The 22,576-nt window shown below is 41.2% G+C and overlaps 1 protein-coding gene across 2 annotated transcripts; it reads right to left on the bottom strand.

The window, feature by feature from the left end:
- Positions 1–2,653: 2,653 nt before the first annotated feature.
- Kcna4 (potassium voltage-gated channel subfamily A member 4) lies at positions 2,654–15,507 on the bottom strand. Of its 2 annotated transcripts, none has more exons than XM_021155732.2 (2): positions 15,024–15,507; positions 2,654–11,938 (listed from the first exon to the last, which is right to left on the bottom strand). In XM_021155732.2, exon 2 carries the CDS (start codon positions 11,157–11,159, stop codon positions 9,198–9,200), a length of 1,962 nt encoding a protein of 653 aa, XP_021011391.1. In that variant the 5' UTR covers positions 11,160–11,938; positions 15,024–15,507; the 3' UTR covers positions 2,654–9,197. The 2 variants fall into 2 exon arrangements, with proteins under 2 accessions (XP_021011391.1, XP_029330475.1); XM_029474615.1 differs by lacking the exon at positions 15,024–15,507 and adding an exon at positions 14,660–14,752.
- Positions 15,508–22,576: the final 7,069 nt, after the last annotated feature.

The following is a 22,576-nucleotide window of genomic DNA, read 5'->3' as shown; positions in this document are numbered from 1 at the left end:
GAAACTCCGCCCTATCAGAGGAGAAGGGGAGGGAGTAAGGAGGAGAGATTGTATGAGGAGGGATGTGGAGCACCAAAAGGATGTAATGTGAATAAATAAATAAACAAACAAACAAATGGGGGGGTGGTAAATCAACATCTTTGTCTGGAATCAAAATGAGGCTTACATACTGCACATGTTTCTAAAGCAATAGACATGAGAACTTCCTTTTAATTGTGACTCAATATCTAATAACAACTATATCAGAACAGATTTTGTTGTTATTATTATTATGTTTTCACATCGTTCCACACCAGCATTGTTTCTGCACGGTAATAAAGCATCTGGGTGAAAAATAGAGGGGAAAATAATCTAATCATCCAGCTGTTTCAAAATCCCCAGCTGTTCAGTAATGGGCAGAGAAGAGCTGGCATAATAATGGGACAGAACAGACCCACGATGCAGGTGACAGTGGGAGCTGTCTGGATATGCTCTGCTATGACCTGATTTATAAAATACCAAGACATCTACTTAAAGCACACACAAATAGCTCCTGCTAAGAAATGTGTGAACAGAGATGGCAATAGGTTTCATATTGTATTCTGGAGGGGTGGGGGAGGAGTAGGGGTGGGAAGTAATGATACGTGACCAAAAGTGGGGTCCTGGGAAGGTAGGGGAGCCAAGTATTTTCTTTGTCTGTCTCTTCAACCTTAAAAAATGCTTAGTAACCAAGTGCATGATTGAAAAGCAAACCAAAAGGACATCTCTGCATACTTTACTTTTTCTTCGGTTTAACCATATATTAGAATCTTACACCAAAACTCACTGCCAACCTCCTTCAGGGAAGCAACACAAATACTTTAGAGTCAGATGATTTTTTAAATCTCTCTTGCAACGGTTATAATGCAACTAAGACTTTTCAAAACTGACATAAGGAAAACACTGCTTCCAGCATGTGATTGTCAGCATGTTTTAGCAGTGAAGGTAGGATTTAAGTCCTGTGGCATGGGACTAATCCCTAAGAGTGGCACCATGGATGTACAAGGAGGAAATGGCAATTCCTAAAGAGAGCTACTCCTATCTAAAGATCCCTCTCGATCTCTCGAGAGAATAAAAATAGTCTGGCATTGCACGGTGACTCACACCTTGAGATACTGTATGTTGCTTTATGCTTATCTATCTAATCTAACCCTTTCTTTCTCACACTGCCTGGGAGCCTGTGAAATCTGCAGATTCTTGTAGTGAAATGACACCTCTTCTCTGTATGGATAAAAAGCAGTCCCTGCAACAGCTAAACCAGCAAGGAACATATGATACCAGAGTTCTAATTAGGTTGCACAAATTTTATGATTTCTCCATTCCTCTAAGTATTACACACAAGCAATAACCAGTATAAACATATTCCAGAGCTCTGCCTTAGTGATGTTTATTCCCATGGCTTCTGAGTTTGCCACTTAGCTCAGGTTCAGTGCACAACCAGTGCCCAAGTGTCAATCACTTAAAGATGTGACAATCCCCTTTGCAGAAGGGAAAAGTGAGTTTTATCCTCAATAAGACTTAGTACGGTTTATCCTTATTCTGCAGCTGAAGGTGTAGCTTTTGCATGTAAGTGTCTTGGGAGACAGAAATCAGAGAATTGTAACACTGGGCCATGAATATCCATATGCCTAGATGAGTCCACTCTTCTGGATACCTAGTGTTTGCAAAATATTATAATTAGCATTAGAAAAGCAGCTGCTTTTAGACTGCTCCAGCTAATCCTTCCAACAAGCTGATGACTTCATTTACACAGCACTCCTTGCTCCTTGCCCACCTGCCTCCTACGCCACCTGTCTCCCAATTGGCTCTGGTCTTAGATCTTAATTCTATTCTGAAAGAAACTGATCTAGAACTCTGAAGTCACTTATAGATACTCAAAAGGAAAAGGTACCCTACTATTCCAATAGTATCGGTACATTATGATACAGTGCACAGGGGCCCAACTTGTGTTGTACTTCATAGTTACTCTAGTCAGCTTAAAAATTGACCAAAACCAAATATTACAAAAGAAGGTGCCTGCCATCAATCTATCTACACCTAAGTGCCTTTTAATTTGTTAGAAAGAGAAAATGCTTATGACCAAATCTACCAATTTAAATAAAATATTGAAAATCAAGGAATGGGGGTACAAAACTAGAGAGGGATTGCATTATAGTCTCAGAAAGAATGAATAAATAAGTCACTATTTCTAGCCTAAGTCTCAATCCAAATAAACAGTTCAAATTTTAGATTGTAACGTCTAAATATATTAATTTCTTAAAATAGCTAGCTAGACATAGGCCTGAAGTTAATAAGGTAGGGTGAGGCTTAGAATCTCTAGCTACCTTCCCAAACTACAGTTTATTATTAAAACAATCAACCTTCAATTTAAAACTTGTGGGAGAACAGTGAGTTTCTTTAAGGGCTGCTCCTGGTAGGTCAAACACATTCCAGTGAGTGACATATAGCCAAGAATAGATAGATAGGTAACACTATTTGACTTTATTTTATTTTTTAGTGTGGACACAAATTGGGCAGTATGGAATGGGGGATACATCCAGAAATAGATAGAAGAGGAAGAAATATGATCAAAATACAAAGTATGGAATTCTCAAGAATTAATAAAATATTTTTAAAATATTAAAATTTGGCTTCAAGCAGAAATGGCGAGTAAATATATAAATAAATCTTAGTCCAAAGGCATTCCCTAAGGAGTCTATAACCTCTTCACAGACTTCAGTCCAAAGACAGCCTCATTAATTATTTCCTATTCTGCCTGAGAGTAACTGAAAGCCTCATTTGGATCATGATCCCTACCATTGAGAAGGAAAAGAAAGACTCACTCAGGTGCTATCAACGCCATGAGGGTTCTTTGGGGAAATCACCAATCCATTCAAGTACCAGCATATTCAGTTTATAAATAGAACAGCATGTATCTTCCAAGCTATCTAATATGGTCCTTATCATGACTGAGTAAGGGTTCAGATAATTGCCACCTGGTCTTGTAAAAGAGCCCATATTATCCAACTATTTTACGTGAATGCCTTCAGAGACTATGAGAAGTTTGGGACATGTTCCAGAAACAATAATATAAAGCTTTTTAATGCTATAATTAAAGCTGAGACAATTGAGGAGATATGTCAAGCCACAGACAGAAGAAACAGCACAGACGGATAATAGTTTTAGGTAAGACTAATTCTAGAAAATTCTAGGTAGAGCCACAGTTCCTTTCCTTCCAAATACATCTTTTATGGAATGGAAAGGATGTGCACAAAAATAAACATTTTAAATGTCTCATAAAAATCAAGTTTTTTTTTCCTAAGACTGACATGCCATGTGTCTAGACCCGACAGACCTTCTCAGAGGGTAATCCTAATGTCATTGAAGGTTTAAGACACAAAATCCAACCTAAAGTTTAAGAAAGATTTTTCAGTACTCAAATAATATCATCATGTTTTTACAATACATATTTTTCTACTAATAGAAAACTGCATCATTTCCCTTCAGATTGTCTTTTTGCCGTACCCCAGACTGCTCATTTGCTTACACATATTTTGTCCTAATAAAGGCAGAAAAAGAAATACATAATACATGAAACATATAAATGTTTGATATGGGAAGATGATGATTCTCAAACAAATAAAACTCATTGGCCCACATTCCATTAATACTCGCAGACTTGCGTGACTGCTTTGATTGCTTATAGAAGTGACAGAGCCTCAATAAGCAGCAACTCAAGAACTTATGGACAGAAATGTGTTTGCTCTCTTGGGACATGGAAAATTTTAAAATCAGGCACATTTATGCATATCTAGAAGAGGAAAGACCATCTTCTATAAGTACTGGGTTTTCTTAGAGGACTGTTAATAATACTGCTGACACGTCACCTGACATTTCAAAGAACATTAACCTGCAGATTTCATCTGTCAATAGCTTCTGTTTTCCACCAACCTCTGTGACAGTCACCACCTCATTATCTCAGAAAACCACAGGAACTGTGACAAAACTGCTCTGTGTATTTCATATTTAGCCCTGAATAATTTCTTGCACTGGCTCACCAAACTTAGCCACACAATTAGAGTTTGCTTATTTTTCTAATTTTTGGTGCTGCTGCTGTTGTTGTTTTTGTTGTTGTTGTTAACACTGGGTTTTGGTTTTGATATGTATCTCTGAAACCCCTCATGTCACTCAGGTTGGTCCTGAACTGGTGATCTCCCTGCCTCAGCTTCTCAAGTGCTAAGATTCAAGGCACGTGACACTATGTTCAGATTTGCATACTGTATCACTATATTAGGGTTTTGCATTTTCACAAAATGTCCATGTATCTCTAGGAAATTGAATCCAGAGCTTGGGTAAAGGCAGGCCAAGAAAAACAACAACAACAACAACAACTTTGAGTAATCTGCGAAATAGGTCATTCCCAGGTCAGAAAGCCAGAGTTAATTAACTATTCTAGATCAAATACCAAAGTCATTTAGATGCTGGTGACTGCATACACATTCACATTTCAGAACTCCAGTAACCAACAGCAAATGAATACAAACTAAAGCTTAGGTCATTCCCACTATGGCTCACTCATTAGAGAACAGTTTCCAGCAATGATAAGGCGGCATTCAGGTTCACTGAATTGGTCTTCTAAATCTACTCTGATTCTAAAGCCTGAATGCAGAGTGCTTGAGTCTCCCTTAGAGCCTCAGCTGATGAACATGTGGTATGTTCTTCAAAGCAACCAAGTCATGGCTGGATTTTATCTTTCTACCTTCCCCCCAAAATGATTGAATTTTCGGAACCTCAAATTGGGCCAGATGGCCTGATACATATTAGCATACTTTTATGAAGAAGATACTGTGAGGAATCAGGACTGCTATGGAAACAGACAACGAAGCCAGAAATAAAATTCCTATCACAAGTCCTAATCTTAATTTACTTTTTAGAAGTGCATATTCCCATTTACTGCAAAAAATAGCTTTAGCTCCTTTGATCTTGAACAAAAACTACTCCATCAGCCTTCTTTCAAATAGGAATTCAGATCTCATTATTAGAAAGCAAGATCGTGGTCTAACCTAGGAAAGTTACATTGGTCTGGAAATTTCTATACTTAGAATCAAGTTTCTTTTCAGCAGGAAAGCCAAGAGGTACCTTTTGTCCACATCAAATGTCCCTTGCAGAATTCAGAATGACTTTTGGGTCAAGAAGATTTCCTGGAACAGGCACTTTTGTCACTGAATGACAGCCCATAACCATTCTAAACTGCATCAATAAAACAAAAAAGACACAAAAAGGGATGTTACACTAGGCATGGCGCACATGAGCACATCACCACAGGAGCACTGAAAAATGAAAAAAAGCAAACCTGCATACATTTCCAGTTTAACTTAGTAATAACATTAATGTGACAGATACACCACTACCCTGCCAACTAGCAATGGGCAAGACCATTTCTGATTCTTTTGAAAAGCAGGGAGCCGCTATTATTTAAATCAGAAGAAAATTATTTCCTATTAATTAGTAATGACTTTTTATGAACTAGAACAATGTATCTGTTAACTCTGTATATTTTCTTTTGTTATATCTTATTCATAGTCTGGGTTCTGTTTAAACATATGCATGCTTAATGAAAAGGGTTTTTGTTTTGTTTTATAAAGCTTCAATGGTCCTATGTAACATAAACTTGACAAGGAATGCAAAAGAATTTGAGAATTACTACATGTGTCCAAGCATAAAATGAGTTCCCAGCATAGGTCAAAACACTATGACAACACTGTTCTTCAACAAAGCAAGAAATAAAAATATTTACTTACCAACCTTCACTGTATTTATTCAACTGGAGACAGAGGAGGTATTCTGTACTAATTGAGTCCCTTTCCTTTATAAGATTGTAGAATAAAGAGCTTCAAAATACATTCTATTCATTCATTTTGGGTTATATTTTAAAATTCTCCAACTCCTGTTTTTTTTCAGTTAATCTAACAGTGATTACAAATATTATGTTGTTGTTACTTAAAAAAAAAATACCTAAGCTATACAGATGATGTTTAGTTTGTTTAGTTAAACCAAAATAGTCATATCAACTCCATGGTGGAATTCAGCTACTGAAAGCAACCGAATAACAATGTACCCCCAACATTCCAGTTTTCAATTTAAAATGAAAATAAAGAAATAATGAACCCTAAGAATCAAATGACATAGACCACCAACAGTTAACCACCATTTCTCATGATACCCTGAACTAGATGTCACTCCTCTGGCACCTACCAGCTCCCTTTCACAGAAATAAAAGGCATATATATCCAATATATCCCTCCTTTCTTCCCCATAACCACTGGGCATCTCTGCTTCCTTTATTAGCCATTTGCAAAAAGAAGAATGTATCTAATGACATCTGAAAAGTACCTCTGTCCTCAAGCATCCTGATTTTGAATAGGATCACTTTCCTTTTTTCTTCCCTGTATGGTGAACCTGTATGTATTTCAAACCTACTTATTGGCATCTAAGAAAATACAGTTTCCTAAATCAGTTTATACAGCAGCATTTTCCCCAGTAGGAAATCTTCACAAAGGGTTCCAAAGTACCTTGAATAGCTTCAACTTCAGAATTGGCTGTTAACTCAAAGCTGTACTGAACACCCAACTTTCACATGAACAAGTACTTCATGCAGAAATGCCCAAACTCAAGGCAAGGGGGCTTTGAAGTTTCTTCACAATGTAGAATCAATGCACACACTCTAAGATAAATGCATTTTGCATAGAGGAAAACACACTTTGAATGACATTCTAATAATATTTGGAATGAAAGCACATGAATAGGAATTCCATCAGTTTCCAAACAAACAAGCCACGACAAACCACTCTGTGAGATAAGGGAAGCCCTAGGATTCTTAATTATTTGTAACTCATATAGTCTGAGAATTATTAATACCTATATCATCAAATAAATTTAATACAACTTTTCTGATTTAGGAAGGAAATGTCAAAGAAACAAAGAACAAAGAAATTCAGGATGATTTTTCCTCCTTGTCACAAACTATTACTGTTATTTTCATAAAATACTAAATAAATGGGCTGTACTGGAGAAATTATCATATCAGGTATTTGCACGAAACTGGACATTTCAGGTTCCCAAGCTTCCCTCTTACTGTTTCCCTATTCCTCTGATTTAAAATGATTTTCTACTCATAAAAAAAAAATGGGGTGTAAACACGTTTCAGTGAGTATTGTGAAGGGATTATGGCCATGCCTGTCAGACTCTCACTACACTCTTCTCATACAATAATGTATTAGAATCAGAATATCATCTTTGGAGTCCTAATCACAAGGTGGCACCGAGTTCTTCAATCACCTCCACTGCTTGCTGCCTTCCCATCTCCAGATGGAGTTCTAGCAAAGTGTAGAGAAAAGATAGGAACAAAGATATTGATTTACTAGAATTCTTTTCATTTCAAATACTGTTAAAGGAGAGGTAAAACGTATCCAGTGATTTCCTGGACCAAAAGCATTTGAAAAATCTGACAAGTAAGGGTGAGCAGGTGTTTCTTTTTTGTTTGTTTTTGGTTTGTTGGGTTTTGTTCACGTTTGCTATAGACAGAAATAGTGGACATGGGATTTCTTCCCAATGCTCAGGGCAACCATTTATAAAGAAGATTTTGTTTTGTCTTAATGAATTGTATAGTAATGCCTCCTATGTGTTTATACTGAGTGTTCTGGGCTGCATTTCATGGTGCTACAGTTGTTCATGGTGCATTCCTTGTTCCTGCTCCAAATTCAGGAACAGCTATTGTGAGGTAAATGGAAGTGTAATCCTCAGAAAGCCCCTATGATAAAGATGATAATGATTTACAATGACCATTGAGAAACCAAATGTTCTAAAACCATTCTTCCCTAGCTCTGATTTAGCAGAGTGCTTTAGCATTCGAGGCGAATCCCCACATTTCGTGTTCTGTTTTGTTTTTGCAGCTGCACACACACACACACAGACACACACACACACACACACACACAGACACAAAATGGACTTAAATCTAGCATTTTGTTGCATATTTAATAAAAAGATCTTAAGCCATAATTGCTGTAGCTGCTGGGTGCCTTATTTCTCCAAGAATTCTCTCTGTGCATGCAATAACTTTGGTTAAATTATTCTGGACTTAAAAGGCAGAAGAGTATTGAAAATAGTATGGTTTCTGAAGCATCATCGTAACAAACCAATTTCAAAAGATTCAGCTGCTGAACGTTACTTCATAGTCCCTTTGTAGATCAGTTGTTCGGATTTTAAAGCAGGAATCATGTGCTGTTATCTGTGTGGTCATTAGTCTCAGGAAAGGAAAAGAACGATAAATGAGACGAAGAACCCATTCTTCCAATGATTGTCATTGAACTGATTGGTGCATAAGTAAACATTCGCAGTAGGAAGTCTCTCTCGGGCTTCAGCATAGAAAGTAGTGCAAAAGAAAACAAAAGCCAGTCTTAAGACCTGTGAACAAAACTTGTTACATTTCCTCCACAATGTTAGGCATTTGCTATTATATCTCCCCAAAATTAATAATAAAATATAATCAATTTCTAAAGGCCCCTGCAGCCTTTTCAAAAGTTAATTTCCAGTTAAAAATAAACTTTAATTAAATCCAAGATTAAATTGTGACCTATATTCTATTAAATAATTTACTTTCTCTTTTTTCTACACAGTAATTCTTATAATTTCTAAAAAACAACTACAGAATCCAAAGACATAGGAGATGTTATTAAAACACTGGTAAAAGACTGCTCAAATTCATTAGTTCTTACATAGTAAATACTTCAGAATGCCAACTTTTCCCATCACGGCACAATTCCCAACAGTGTTGACAATTTACTTACACACCCATGTACACACACTCTCTCGCTCGCTCGCTCTCTCACACACACACACTCACTCTCCTCAGAACCACCTTTACTATTAACATTTTTCCCATTATGTGCAAAATTCTTGCATTCTATTAAAAAATATAAAGATAGATCTGCTGTTTTTAATGCCTCCCTCTTCTCCAAGATGGATCATTTATTTGATATGCAATACACGTTTAGTCACAATTATGCCATGTATTACCATTAAACAGCGTATTACTGTATGCAGTGCAATCGTTTGCATATCTCATTTTCATAACTGCATTCTCTATGTATGAATATATTTGGAGATGGGGGTGGCAGTGGCAGGTGGAGAGGAGCGATTCACACATCAGTCTCCACAGCCTTTGCATTAGAACAGTTGTTTTTATCTGTCTCACTCTCATCTCCCTTTCCCTGACACTTCTCCTCCTTTCCACATAACGATTCCTTGACCCCTTCTTCCATCTCTAGATACTCTGACTTGTCCCCCAGGGAAGAAGAAGTGGAGCTCCGAAATTTCTTGAGCAAATTAGAAGGTAGGTATGGACAACTGACGGCGTTTTGTGTCAGCTGGGTCTGTTCTTCATTTTCAGTCTCTCTGTGGTAGAAATAGTTAAAGTTAGACACAATCACCGGCACAGGCAAAGCAATGGTTAAGACACCCGCAATGGCACACAGGGACCCCACAATCTTTCCCCCGACTGTGATGGGCTTCATGTCCCCATAGCCCACAGTTGTCATGGTTACCACAGCCCACCAAAACGCATCTGGAATGCTTTGGAAATGGGTAGTGGGTTCATCCGCCTCTGCAAAATACACAGCGCTGGAAAAGAGGATGACCCCAATGAAGAGGAAAAAGATAAGAAGGCCCAGTTCCCGCATGCTGGCTCTTAGGGTGTGGCCCAGGATCTGTAGGCCTTTGGAGTGTCTGGAGAGCTTGAAGATCCGGAATACTCGAACCAGACGAATGATCCTGAGGATGGCAAAGGACATGGCCTGCTGCTGCTGGCCATTGCCACCCCCCTGCTGCTGGGCCAGGTCAGTGCCCAGAGTGATGAAGTAAGGCAAAATGGAGACGATATCAATGATGTTCATGATGTTTTTGAAGAAGAGTGCTTGGCTGGGACAAGCAAAGCATCGAACCACAAACTCAAAGGAAAACCACACAATACACACTGTCTCCACGATGAAGAAAGGGTCATTGAATATTGTGTGCCCTGAGTTCTCCAGGTGGGGTGCCGAGGTGTCATTCAGCAATCTGCTGTGCCCGCCTGCACTGAGGGCCATAATAAGGTCCCTATCATCCCTGAACTCCGGCAAGGTTTCCAGGCAAAATATGACAATAGAGATTAAGATGACCAGGACAGATACAATGGCTATGCCCCTGGCAGGGCTAGAACTCTCTGGATATTCAAAGAGAAGCCAAATCTGTTTTTTAAATTCATTTTCTGGCAGAGCTCTGTCCTCCTCTTCTCTCACAAAGCCCTCATCCTCCCGGAACTTGAGCAGGGCTTCCTCTCCCAGCTGATAGAACTTCACCTCCTCGGTGAAGATATCAAAGGGGACATTGACTGGTCTCTTCAGGCGGCCTCCTGACTGGTAATAATATAAAATGGCATCAAAGCTGGGTCGGTTCCGATCAAAAAAATACTCATTGCGCAAAGGGTCGAAGTACTGAGTCCTCTTCTCAGGGTCTCCCAACAGAGTTTCTGGAAACTGGGCCAAAGTTTTCATTTGGGTTTCGAAGCGCAGACCAGACACATTTATCACCACACGTTCACAGCAGTCACTGTAGCGGACTGAACTGTAGCCGCCACCACCCCCATCATCCTGTGGCAGCAGGTCTGTGTAGGAACACCCATCCCCATGGTCTTCTTCACTATAGTAAAACCTTCCCTCCTCCTCCTCCTCTTCCTCCTCCTCGTCTTCCTCTTCCTCACTTAGCTCCCTCAGGATCTTCTCTTCAGAGCCACTGGGCATCAGGTCTGAGCAATGTGGAAAACTGCTCTGCCTGTGGTGGAGTTTCTTCTTCTCAGTTCGCTGACGCCTCCTCCTCCTACTTCCACGGCTACCTTGAGGATCATGGGAGGAGTAGGCCCCATGTGTCTGATGATGGTGGTGGGGGCCTCCACCAGAACCCCCAGTGCCTTCAACAGCAGCCGTGGCAGCTGCGACAGCAGCAGCTGCAGCTGCCCTGGAGTGAGCGAGTCTCTCCCGCTCTCGGGCCCTGGCCTGGGCTGCATAACCATAAGGCATATGGCTGTTGCACCCTGAGCTCTCGGCACTCACCATCGCCACTTCCATGGTGGTGATTTGGGGAAATGGCTGCTTCCAGTTGTAAGAGAAGAAGAAAGAAAAATAGGGCAGCTTATTTTCTTACCAAATTAAGGTAAGTTTGGAAGCCTTAAGCAGATTGCTTAGAAGACTTGGGATATTTTCAGTCCAACTTTGCATTTTCTGTTTTTAAATCAGCACAGCCTATGCTCCCTCTTCTCAGAGACTCAGCGTTGCTTTCCAGAGCTTGCCTCGTCTAGACAACAGCCTAGTGTTCCTCAAACATAAGTCATGAAATGATGTGGTCTCCCATACACCTACGTTTTGGGGGGTAGATGTTCAAATCTGGAAGTCTGTCTGAGATGCTGTCCGGTGATGACGCCACAAGACTCAAAGACAGCAAGTATCTGACAGTCAGAAGTTGTGCCTAGAAAATGAAATATACTTTTCCTTGCATGGAATTTGTCCAAGGCCCAGTCCATCTAATTTAAATAAAATTCAAATAAGTCTTTAGTCTTAGCACTTGCCTTCTACTGATGGCTTGACCCATGTTAAAATGTGGCTTAAAATATGCCCAGCCATTGCTGCTTAGTCTATGAGGGTGGACTCCCAGACCTTCCCTCTAAGGTCATCCAAGCCTTCATGGACCCACAGACAATGCCAGGTTGTAGATAGAAGCAAAGACCTTGGAGGGTAGAGAAGGTGGTAGACGCAGTTCCAGCAGAGGCAAACTCAACACTGAGGTCTCCATAGAAAGCAGGAAATGAAGAGCATCCTTTGGCTAGAATCATTCACAAGAAGCACTTCACCTAAAGAGGGATGGGAAATAAGCACAGGGGAAAAATAAAAAGAATCAAACCATAGAGAGCAAACAGCCCTTTACTCCACATACACTGCTCTTGTCCTCAGGCAAATCATGAAACACACACCAGGAGACCATAACGTTTCAAGAATACAGGGCAGGCTGCTCTAAAATCTCTCCCACTCAGCATCCACCTTGCTCTCTTCTTTTGTCATTGGTTCAGATCAGTCTGTTTGGTGGCAACTCATTTGTTTAGGTCCTGTCCGTTCTCAACCCACATGGTTCTTGCTTTCCTTTGCCCCTTCACCAATGCCAGGTTTAATTCTCAATAGCATCCTCTTCCTTCCACAACCGTGATGCTGTGACTTCACAGCTGTTTCCAGTATTCATTGATCTCAAGGAATTCTCCTTAAAATTTTCACTCATGGAATGTTGCTGAATTAAGTACCCTTACATTTTTCTTTTTCTTGGGATTAAAGAAGTGGGGAAATAAAACATTTTTCTTCAGTTTAGACTCCACTACTTGAATGATCATCAATTTCCTAATCTATAAAATGTAGACAACATAATCAATCCCCTTCACCCCACATTGGTAAGGATCCATGGAGACCATGGATGCTCTCAGGATAGCACGCTGTCTGTGTACATAATAAATAGCAACAGATATGTCAGTTATGGATAACACAGCATTAAACTAGGCTGTCATCTATCTACCCACTCTCTAAATTCACAGTCTTTGCCAATGCTCTCTGAGGTGGGGTAAGACAGAACTTGGACAGATATGTCACTATGATACTAGACAATGCCTGTGTGAATCTGATATTCTCTGACTCCATAAAACAAGCCCTTGTTGTTGTTGTTGTTGTTGTTGTTGTTTTTATTTCTCTACTCCAGCTTCCTGAACACTCCCTACCACCCACGACCTAGAAGCAGATCTCAGTTCCCACTTCTCTTGGTAACCATCCCCTGTCCTTGAAGTGCCTTCATGTTCACCTGATATAGTCTTCTGAAGCGTGTGGATGCAGCATGTAGAGTACACACTTTACCCACCCCACCCCCCATTTCATTGTATCCTGTTCTTTTGCCCTCCAATTCACCACACTTTTTTTTTCATATTCCAATCTCTCTGCCTCATCTGCTATCCCTAGCCCTCTTCTCTTACTTTGCTCTCCTAAGTCCATTGACTTCATCTACTCAGCCAGGACTTAGGGAAACTTGCCCCTAACTCCGGCTATCTGCTTCTTCCATTTACTCTGTCCAAGAGGACTTCTAAGAATACAGAAAATGAGCCAGAGAATTGGCAATGATGATAACAGGTAGACTTCTGGGCATCCTCTAGTTTCTATTACTGGAAACACTTCGGCGGCATGAGAGCCATGGCTTTCTGAAGCCATTAACAGGATTCTACCCTTGAGCACCTGCTGCTCTTCAGTGTGAGTGTCGGTCCCATAACTTAAATGGCATCACACACACACACACACACACACACACACACACACACACACACACCCTTGGTTGAGATCAAAAGACTCCAGAAAATACACCTCAGAAGTTGTCCCTAGCAACACCACCCCCCTCTTCTGTTGGCCTGGTCACATCATCTTACATTCATAAGTGTTTACCGTGGTGAAACCTCTAAGGCCTTGTGTACAAAACCACCTTATGACTACGTTCACTGTGGCATGTCAGCCAACATCTTTTTAAGATTGGCAGAATCCAAAAAGCCCAAGAATGTGTTCAACTTCTCAGCACCCACAAACAGTTTGTACAAACACCACTTAAGCTCTGAATAACTGACATTCCCATATATTTACAAATGTGAAGATGTTTCTTCTACTCAAGTAACTCCCCCAAAGGTCATGAATTTGAGGGTCTTCCAGCTCACTGTAACTTCTACAAGCTCTGGAACTGCCTTCATTGTGCTCTACAGCAAATGCTGCCTTATTCTTTTATTTATTTAGGCTTGTTAATTACTATTTTTCTAACTCATTGACATTCAAAAAGAAAACTGTTTTCCTTTCAATTGGCTACTAGTTACCTTACTATCCTAGAGAGACAGAAAGAAGGAAAGGGGGAAGGGAGGGAGAAAGATAAGTAGACAGTGAAGCAGGGAGGCATGGTGGGAAAGGGGAGATAGAGGAAAGAAAGTGAAAGAAAGAAAGAAAGAAAGAAAGAAAGAAAGAAAGAAAGAAAGAAAGAAAGAAAGAAAGAAAGAAAAAAAGAAAGAAAGAAAGAAAGAAAGAAAGAGAAAGAAGACAGAAAGAAAAGACAAATTGTAAACCCAGCAAACCATTTTTTCCAACAAACCAAACTGATTTAAAATCTCTCTTTCTCCAGGTATTCTTCTTAGGAGAATCAAGCAGACTTTATGCAAGAGACCTTCTTAACACCATTAAACTAATAGGATTTTGCAGGGCACCTATTCTTGCTTCTATGCTCCCAAATACCAACAAGCATCCCTTTTCCCTTCCTACCCAACAACAACAAGGCTGCTTTCCTTTCTAGATGCTAATTTCTGCAACTGTGTTAGGGTGGTACCTGAACCAAATCTGGGAGAAGGGCAGAGAGGGACAAAATTAAAACATAAAAAGGTGATAGAATCAGAAAAACCAACACCAAGAAACACGTACATCAACTCAACGCACACCATTTATCCAGTCCCTGTGGACTGCTCAAACACTCTGAAAATGCATGCCATCCAAATGTTGGGAGAGGCAACAATACAGACCGGCTCATCAGCTGTTCGCAAAGGAGAGGAACGGTGAGGCTGGGATCAGGCAAAACGAAAATGATGCTGAATCTAAACCCCACCTCGTTGGGGAAACGACATCTTTAATTGCGCCCTAGCCTCCAGACCTGGGTTCCCGCTCTGGCACATTAAGCAGGGCGCACTCGCCCCATCCCCTGGGTTGCCCCTGGAGCGCCGCGTAGCATCTGCACCTCCCTTCTCCCACCTCCTGGTTTATTTTTAACCGCCTTCCATTCATGTCCTTCTGTCATATTCTCAATATTATTTATTCCTCAAATGTCCACAGTTTCTCAACAGCCAAAAGAGTAAGGTGAAGGAAAGATAAGAAAGATCTCATACTTACCATTCCCAGCAAGTGCGAAAAATAAAAATAGACCAAAAAAAAAAATCCCCCCGGTGATTTGTTTCCCCTTTTCCAAGCTGCAACAGCTGGAGGAGGGGCAGAATCATTGGGGGTGGGGGCGCAGTACAAAAAAATCGCCCAGGTTTGGCAGGTGGAAGATCCCAAATATCCACGAACAAGTTTGGTTGTCTTGGCCAGGGGGCTAGGGGGTATCGCAGAGTCCTCGTTACTGGAGCCCAGAGGTGGAGATTGGGGACGCCCCAAGGTAGACCCCGGAGATTTCTGGTTCCTCTGGAGTTCGGCACAGCAGACATGGACTGGGAACGGAAGTCAAGGTTCTCCGAAAAAGACTCAAAATCCTAGACAGCAGCGATCACTTGTTAAGCCTGCATTCCTTCTCCAGTATCCATCCCAGTCTTGCTCTCTAGCTGGCTGCAGGAGCAGCACACGCCTCCCCAGGCTGCCAGCGCGCACGGGCGGGGGCGGGGCCTGACCGGGCCGAGGGTGTGGCCTTTGGGACTGTCACTAGGGGTGCCTCCCCGCATGGCTGGGCGGGCACAGTCACGACGCTGCGACCCCACCCGTCGGCCCAGCCCCCACGACTGCTTTGCTTCTGGAAACTATCCCAGGAGCACTTGGGTATCACCCCCAAGCAAGAAGCAAATCCCGAAGGCAGATGTGTCCCGTAGGAACTGGAATAGAAGTCCAGGACCGACCACAGTACAGGTGCCACTAGAGACACTGGGAGAGAGGGACTTCGATGAAAGATGCAGTCCAGAAAATGGGGTGGATAGCTTGGGCAGCTTCCCTTCCTACCCTGATCTTTTATCTCCCCAGACATTGGTCCTCTGTTTACCCCTAGAGGTGTGGTAGTAGGACTCAGGTGCATCTCTGGACAGACTGCAGGTCCAGAAGTCCTCCCCCTCCCCTCCCCGTGAGTACACCCCAACCTTAGTCTCAGCATTCCTGGAACACTGACAGTCTGCAGCTTCAGCTGTTGGCCCAGTTGGCACAGAGAAAGATCAACTTTACCCATGTATTAGACCATGTGTTAGAGACTGGTCGAATGTGAAGTCTGACCCCCTGCGAAGGCTACTGTGCACAGGAGGCTCAAGTCACAACAGGAGGGAGGCTGGAGAGTTATGGACAAACTGTTAAAAATGGCCTAGGCTGGAGCTTTTGAAAGGCTGAGTTGACCCCTCTGTGAAACTTGCTGCAAAGATAATTGAAGCTGAACTGGAGAGTCCATGTGGGCCATTGGGGAGGCTTTATATTAGTGCCCCAAACTTTACTGCCATCCACTTTTTTGTTTGTTTGTTTGTTTGTTTGTTTAAGTACTCCACATTTCCTATCCTATGAGCAGTTAAATGTGTCTCTAGGAAGGCAACCCCAACCCAGATAAACTTTAGGTGCTTTTTCATTGGTAGTTAGTTTGTGGATGTCTCTGGGACATAGATGTGGTATACAAGAAAGGTTAGCTCAGAGACCAGGCAGGGTGTAGGGGGAGGAGGGGAATCAAGGTGATGGTCAGGTTTGGGTCTTGGGCCATCTCCCTCAGCACCCCTGATGGATCGAATAAGCAGTAGGTACACAGGTCCAACTACTGGAGCAGATCAGTCCTGGGCTGGTCAGTTGGCACCTGGGTAGCTGTACTCTCTGGCAGCTTTGTTCATGGGCCCTATTGGGCTTCCTTCTTTTGTGATTCCTGATTAATTATTAAGGGAAATATTCCTGAGCTGAATTATAGATATGCCCCTGTGCGCTGCACTCACCCTGTCGCTGCTGACGTGGGGAAAGACACCTGGAAGACTGCTTTAGTTGTTTAATTTTTAAAATAATGGGGTGGGGGCTGAAATGTAATTAGTGAAGGGGAAACAAGCAAATAAGCTCTAATGTGGGATCTGGTTTTCCTATCTTCTTCCAGTCAGAGCACCTTGAGATTATGGCACACACAAATGTATCCCGAACACCCTCCAAAACCACCCCATCCCTGCCCCACCCCACTCTGTAGGTGGAGGAACAGAGAAAAGTTCCTACAGGCACCTAGAGAAGCTACATGTTCCGAGTCATTCCAAATTGGAGCTCATTCCGGCAAATGGGAGGGACTGACTTCTCCAAAACTGAAAGCAATCATTTTTGATTCCAAAATAAAGGTTAGGTCCTTGTGCAGTCTTACAGGTGCCAGAAAGAGAGGACTGACTTACTGTTAGACCATCAGAAGGATGTCTTAGAGAATGGTAGAATCAGGGCTGAGGGCATAGGGTATAAGATCTTGGGACCAGTTTCCAAAAGCAATTTATAAGATCAATCCACAATAGCTATGGAATGCTTCCAGGGAGTTGAAAGATGAGATTGAGTAATGTACTAAAGATAATGGTTGTATCGAAGCTCAGATGTTTTTATTGGATCACATGGAAACTTTGCAAAGTATGCTTATATATGTCACTGGCTATTTATTCTTCTTGTGGTCCAGAAAGTTTTAAACATTTAAATGCCTGAAGTTTTCATAAGCATCTTTCTTTCTTAGGTATCAGGAAGAGAAACTACTAAATAATAGCAACAATTCACCTGAATAGAAGCCACTCTAATGACAATACTCATACTTCAGAATATTGAACAAGTATTTATTGACTACTTGGTCATGGTATGGATAGTCATTGAGTGACCATCCCATCACTGAATATGTTCTAAGTTTTCTGCATACATGTTGTCTTGCTTAACCTGCATGACTAAACATTTTGTATGATTGGTACTATTCTGTCACTATGATATAAAGAAATTGATGTTCGCATGGGTTATAAAACTTTGACTGAAGTTGTCTAATTTATGATATAGTAACAGAATTAGTCCTTATATTTGTGGCTTTGCAACACACGGAAAGCCTCTACTCAGTTTCAGTGATACCACACAGTCTGTGCCCACGTATCCATGTAAGCAAATGCCTGTCACAGATTCACAGAATCTCAACCTGTGCTATGAGGCAGACATGAAAGTGCCACATCTGAAATACAAAGAACCTTAACAGCATCCAATCCAAAGGAAACAAATAAGGACTTCCAAGGAAAAAAGGAAGTCTGAAGACTCGTGAGAGTGGCTACTGTGGAAAATAGGTAGGTTCCTGGTGCTAGTGTTAGGAACACTAAGCTTAACCCACTGGAATTGTTAAGTTAAAATCAGACCACCTGAAAAGAACATGCCCCACTCTCAGCTCTCTGCCCCCAATCCAGAACAAACATATAAAAACACAAGCATGTACACATATACAGTTATGCACGTGCAGAGAGAGACAGAGAGAAATAGAGACAGAGACAGAGAAAGAGAAAGAGACAGAGACAGAGAGAGAAGCATGCACACACATACTCCATTTTCCCACTTAAGTAATTTTTTCATAAAATAAGAATCATATTATTTCTCTCTCTCCCTCATACTCTTTGGGTTTGTTTAGAGGCTCACAAAGTGAGCTGAGAGATTTTAATTTAATTTAATATAATTTTATTTTATTCTACTATAACCTACAAAATCTCCACCTTGACTAATTCCTAAACTTCTCATTTTTCTAGAAAACTTATTTTCTTGCCTTTCTTAATCATCACCTAACCAAAACTTTATAAGCCTCCCCACCTCCACACTCACCTATTACCTCGAATAATTTATCCTTGGTTTTGAAGTCTCCAGTTAATGGCACAAATGTTCTAGCTTGTGACATGAAGTCTTTCTTTATGTAGAATGGAGCAAAACCCAGCAGAATTTCTTTTGCACAAAGCAGGTTGGGAGGCCTGTGGGACTTTACTTGGTCCATTATGAGGGCTTCTGTCCTCTTTGGTGAGTGTGTCCTGAATAGCAAGTGAATAGCAATGTTTGGCTACCCCTTGCTGCCTCTTTAACAAGCCTGTGACACTTGGCTGAAAACAGGTGCTTCCTTCCACCCCCGGCACCCCGCACCCTTCCTCTGGAAACAAAAACTGTACCTGTCCCAGGTTGTGGATCAAGAAAGAAAGAGATTTCCATTGTATGTTGGGAAATAACTAAATGGGGATCACTGCTTTTATATCTTCTAATTCCAAATCCTCAGATCACCAATTTTAAAGTTCTGAAGTGATGTAAAGATGAGAAAGAACCAGAGAACTTATTTCCATGCCGCCCCCTCCAGATTCATAGGCGGAGATCTTCTGAGCAGCCCACTATTCTCAATGCAAGTGAGCCACTCAGCTAGGTGTTACTCATAGTTGGTGTTTCCAATGACTGCTCACTCTCATTTCCCATTCTATTACATCTTATGCATATTCTACTCAGGTCTGGAGAATTCAGAAAGGCATATTTATTCCTGACTGCAGTCCATTTAAGTTTCTATAGCAAAGTAGCATAAACTTAGTGGCTTATAAACAACAGAATTTATTTCTTAAAATAATGCAGGTTAAGAAACCCAAGAACATGATGCTGACAATATCTGTATTTACTGAGTTACCATCTCTGGGCTCACAAAAGCTTCTTCTAGCTAAAACACCCCCATGGTATGGATAGTGAGGTAGCTTTAAACACTTCTTTTATAAAGGCATTAATCACATTCTTGAGAAATTTCCTGGGATAATGGTATAATCACTTCCTAATAGCATCCCATCAGGGATTAGAATCACAACTTTCGAATCTGGGATGGACACAAGCATTCAGACCACAGTAATGAAAGAACCTCAACTCTTGAGAGAAAGAAGGACCACTGAACTGTGACCTTGACTACAGCAGATGCCAGATAGAATAGAGAGGAAGCTATTACCATTACCACCTGTTCTGGGAGAAAGCTGCTAGCAGAGAGGGAGAGCCAAGAGTCAACCTAGTCAACCTAGTAGTTTAGTAAGGTTCTGACAGAAGTCATACGGGAGGCAGGGAGAAGAGATGTCTAGTGGAGGTTACAGAGGAATGTTCTTGAAGAGAAGTGGGTCCATCCCAAAGGCTCAGCAGTGAAGAATGATGTGTGAGAGAATAAGCATCAACAGAAGATACAGCATGAAATGGGAAATGGGCTACTTCTCTAAAGTAGTTTTAGATACAGATATAGGGAAATTGGTAAGGTCTTAGTTATTCATCTATTGTTGTGAAGAGACACCATGACTAAGGTAATTTATAGAAGAGCTTACTGGAGTTTACAGTTACAGAGGGTGAGATGATGACCACCATGGGAGGGAGCATAGCAGCAGACAAGCAGGCATGATGCTGAAGCAGAAGCTGTGAGCATAAATCTGATCCACAAACACAGAGCCGAGAATGGCATGGGATTTTAAATCCTTAAACTCCACCCTCTAGGGGTATACCTCTTCCAACAAGGCCACACCTCCAAGTCCTTTCTAAACAGTGCCACCAACTGGCAACCAATTCAAACATTCAAACATTTACGCTTATTCAAACATATAAGCTTCTAGAGAGCAGTCTCATCCAAACCACCACTGTATGCCATCCTTAAATGAAGGACTATTGGAAAATATTGCATGATGATATTCCCTACTCTGCTCACAGGGCATACACATAGAGTGGTCAAAACCAAGTTAGCAGCTGCATGGTGACTAAGTAGAATGGTTTACAGAAACTCCTAGCTGTAATAACACCTCTCTCCTCGACCTATGAATGTCTCTCAAAAGTCAAATATGGGTGAAAGGAAACAGGCAGAATCATAGCAGACACAGATTTCTAATTGTAAACTATTCAGAAAAGAGCCCAACGAATTGAAGTATCCCAGTCTTTAATATCATCCACATTAACAGCTATGCACCACTGCCTTTGAAATCTACTTAGGATACTATAAAAGGGTAAAATGGACTCATCCTTTCATCTCTTTCTGGTTCTGTTTTCCTTTTATGTGAATAGGAAATAGGCCAACTATAGGGACTTTTTAAAGATGAAGCAGATCTTGGTGTAGATATAAATTCACCCTGCCGTGTCTTAATTGTCACAAACCAACAAGAATCAAACTGGAGATAGGGAGGGTAGGTCAAGATAAGAGAAGGTAAGAGCTGGAGGATGGCATTTCAGTTTTACAGATACCACTAACACCATGCCTTCTGAGGTAAATACTAATAGTTTATATCAAATAGTTTTTCACAGACACCCACATGTAGGCTTTTGCAATTTTAAAAAGTTCTAAAGTATTGTATTTGTGAAAAATGAATTCCAACTGCTCTTAAAGATCCTTTAAATATGGTCACTAACATTAGGCTGGGTCTCATCCTGCTAAAACTTGGGCTCCCCCTACTTTCCTATTTTGATCTTAATGGGTTTTCAACCTCCAAGGACGGGCATCAGCAATCCTTACAGAACATCACTGTTCTGTACCCTAAGAATATCTATATGCTGTTTTCCAACTGCTGGCACCAACACAACCTTGACTACTGCTCCTTCAATAGGCCCATCATCCTTGCAATTTGCAAATATTAGAAACATCCTGCCCAGGATGTGCTTTCCAAAGCAAGAACCATTACTGTAGGAAAGATGTGTGATAAAATCAGAACGAAGACCCTTCTACTTGGCAAAGATAACTTAAAAACAAATCTAACCAGGGTTGGAAGGACAGCTCAGAGAACAACTGATGCTCTTGCAGAGAGAGGACCAAGGTGCAATTCTCAGCCACTATGTTAGCTCACAAACATCTGTAAGTTTCAGAGGATCTGATGCTATGTTCTCTTTTCTATGAGCTCCCATCACCCACATGGCGTCCTTACATATGTACAGATGAAACACTCATACTCATAAAATAAAAGGTCATCTACCTATTGGGCTAGAGAGATGGTTCTGTGGTTAAGAGCACTTACTACTCCTTGGAGGACATTCAGTTCTTAGGATCCAGGTCAGGCATCTCAAAACCACTTGTCACTCCAGCTACTGGAATTTGATGCCCTCCTATGTCCTCTACAGGACGGACCCTGAACTCACAAGTAGGTACACACCCACACACATCTGAAATAACTATATAAATAAAAGCTTTAGGAGATGAAGAGATAGCTTCGCAATTAAAAGGACTTCCAGCTCTTCCAGAGGACATAAGCTTGGTTCCCAGTGCTTATGTTCAATAGCTCACTACCACTTGTAACTTCAGCTCCAGGTGTCCTCCAATGGCTCTCCTGGACTTCACAGGCATCTACACACAAATGGCATAAATTCACACAAACAGACACATACAGAGAGATGTAAAAGTGAACAGAGAAAATCTTAAAAATAAATATAACCAAAATTATGTCTTTCATTTACTTACTTTATCCATTTTTGGTTGAAGGTAGAGACAGGTGTGAGTGTTAGCCAATGGTAATGTTTTAAAAAATCAAAAGCAAACAAGGTAGCTAAAATGACCAATAAAGTGGAAGGACAAGCTGTAGAAACCATATCCAGAGGTTAGGAAAGGCTCCCAGGTTGGGGGATGGGGCTACCCACTCATCTCCAAATTTTTAACCCAGAATGTCTCCTATCTAAAGGAAATATGTGGACAAAGTGTGGAGCAGAGACTGAAGCAAAAGCCATACAGAGACTGCTCTACTTGGAGATCCATCCCATATACAGACACCACCAAACCC

The sequence above is a fragment of the Mus caroli genome, chromosome 2 (genome assembly GCF_900094665.2).
Source record: "Mus caroli chromosome 2, CAROLI_EIJ_v1.1, whole genome shotgun sequence".
Classification (NCBI taxonomy): domain Eukaryota; kingdom Metazoa; phylum Chordata; class Mammalia; order Rodentia; family Muridae; genus Mus; species Mus caroli.
This window is presented reverse-complemented; position numbering and strand designations above follow the sequence as displayed.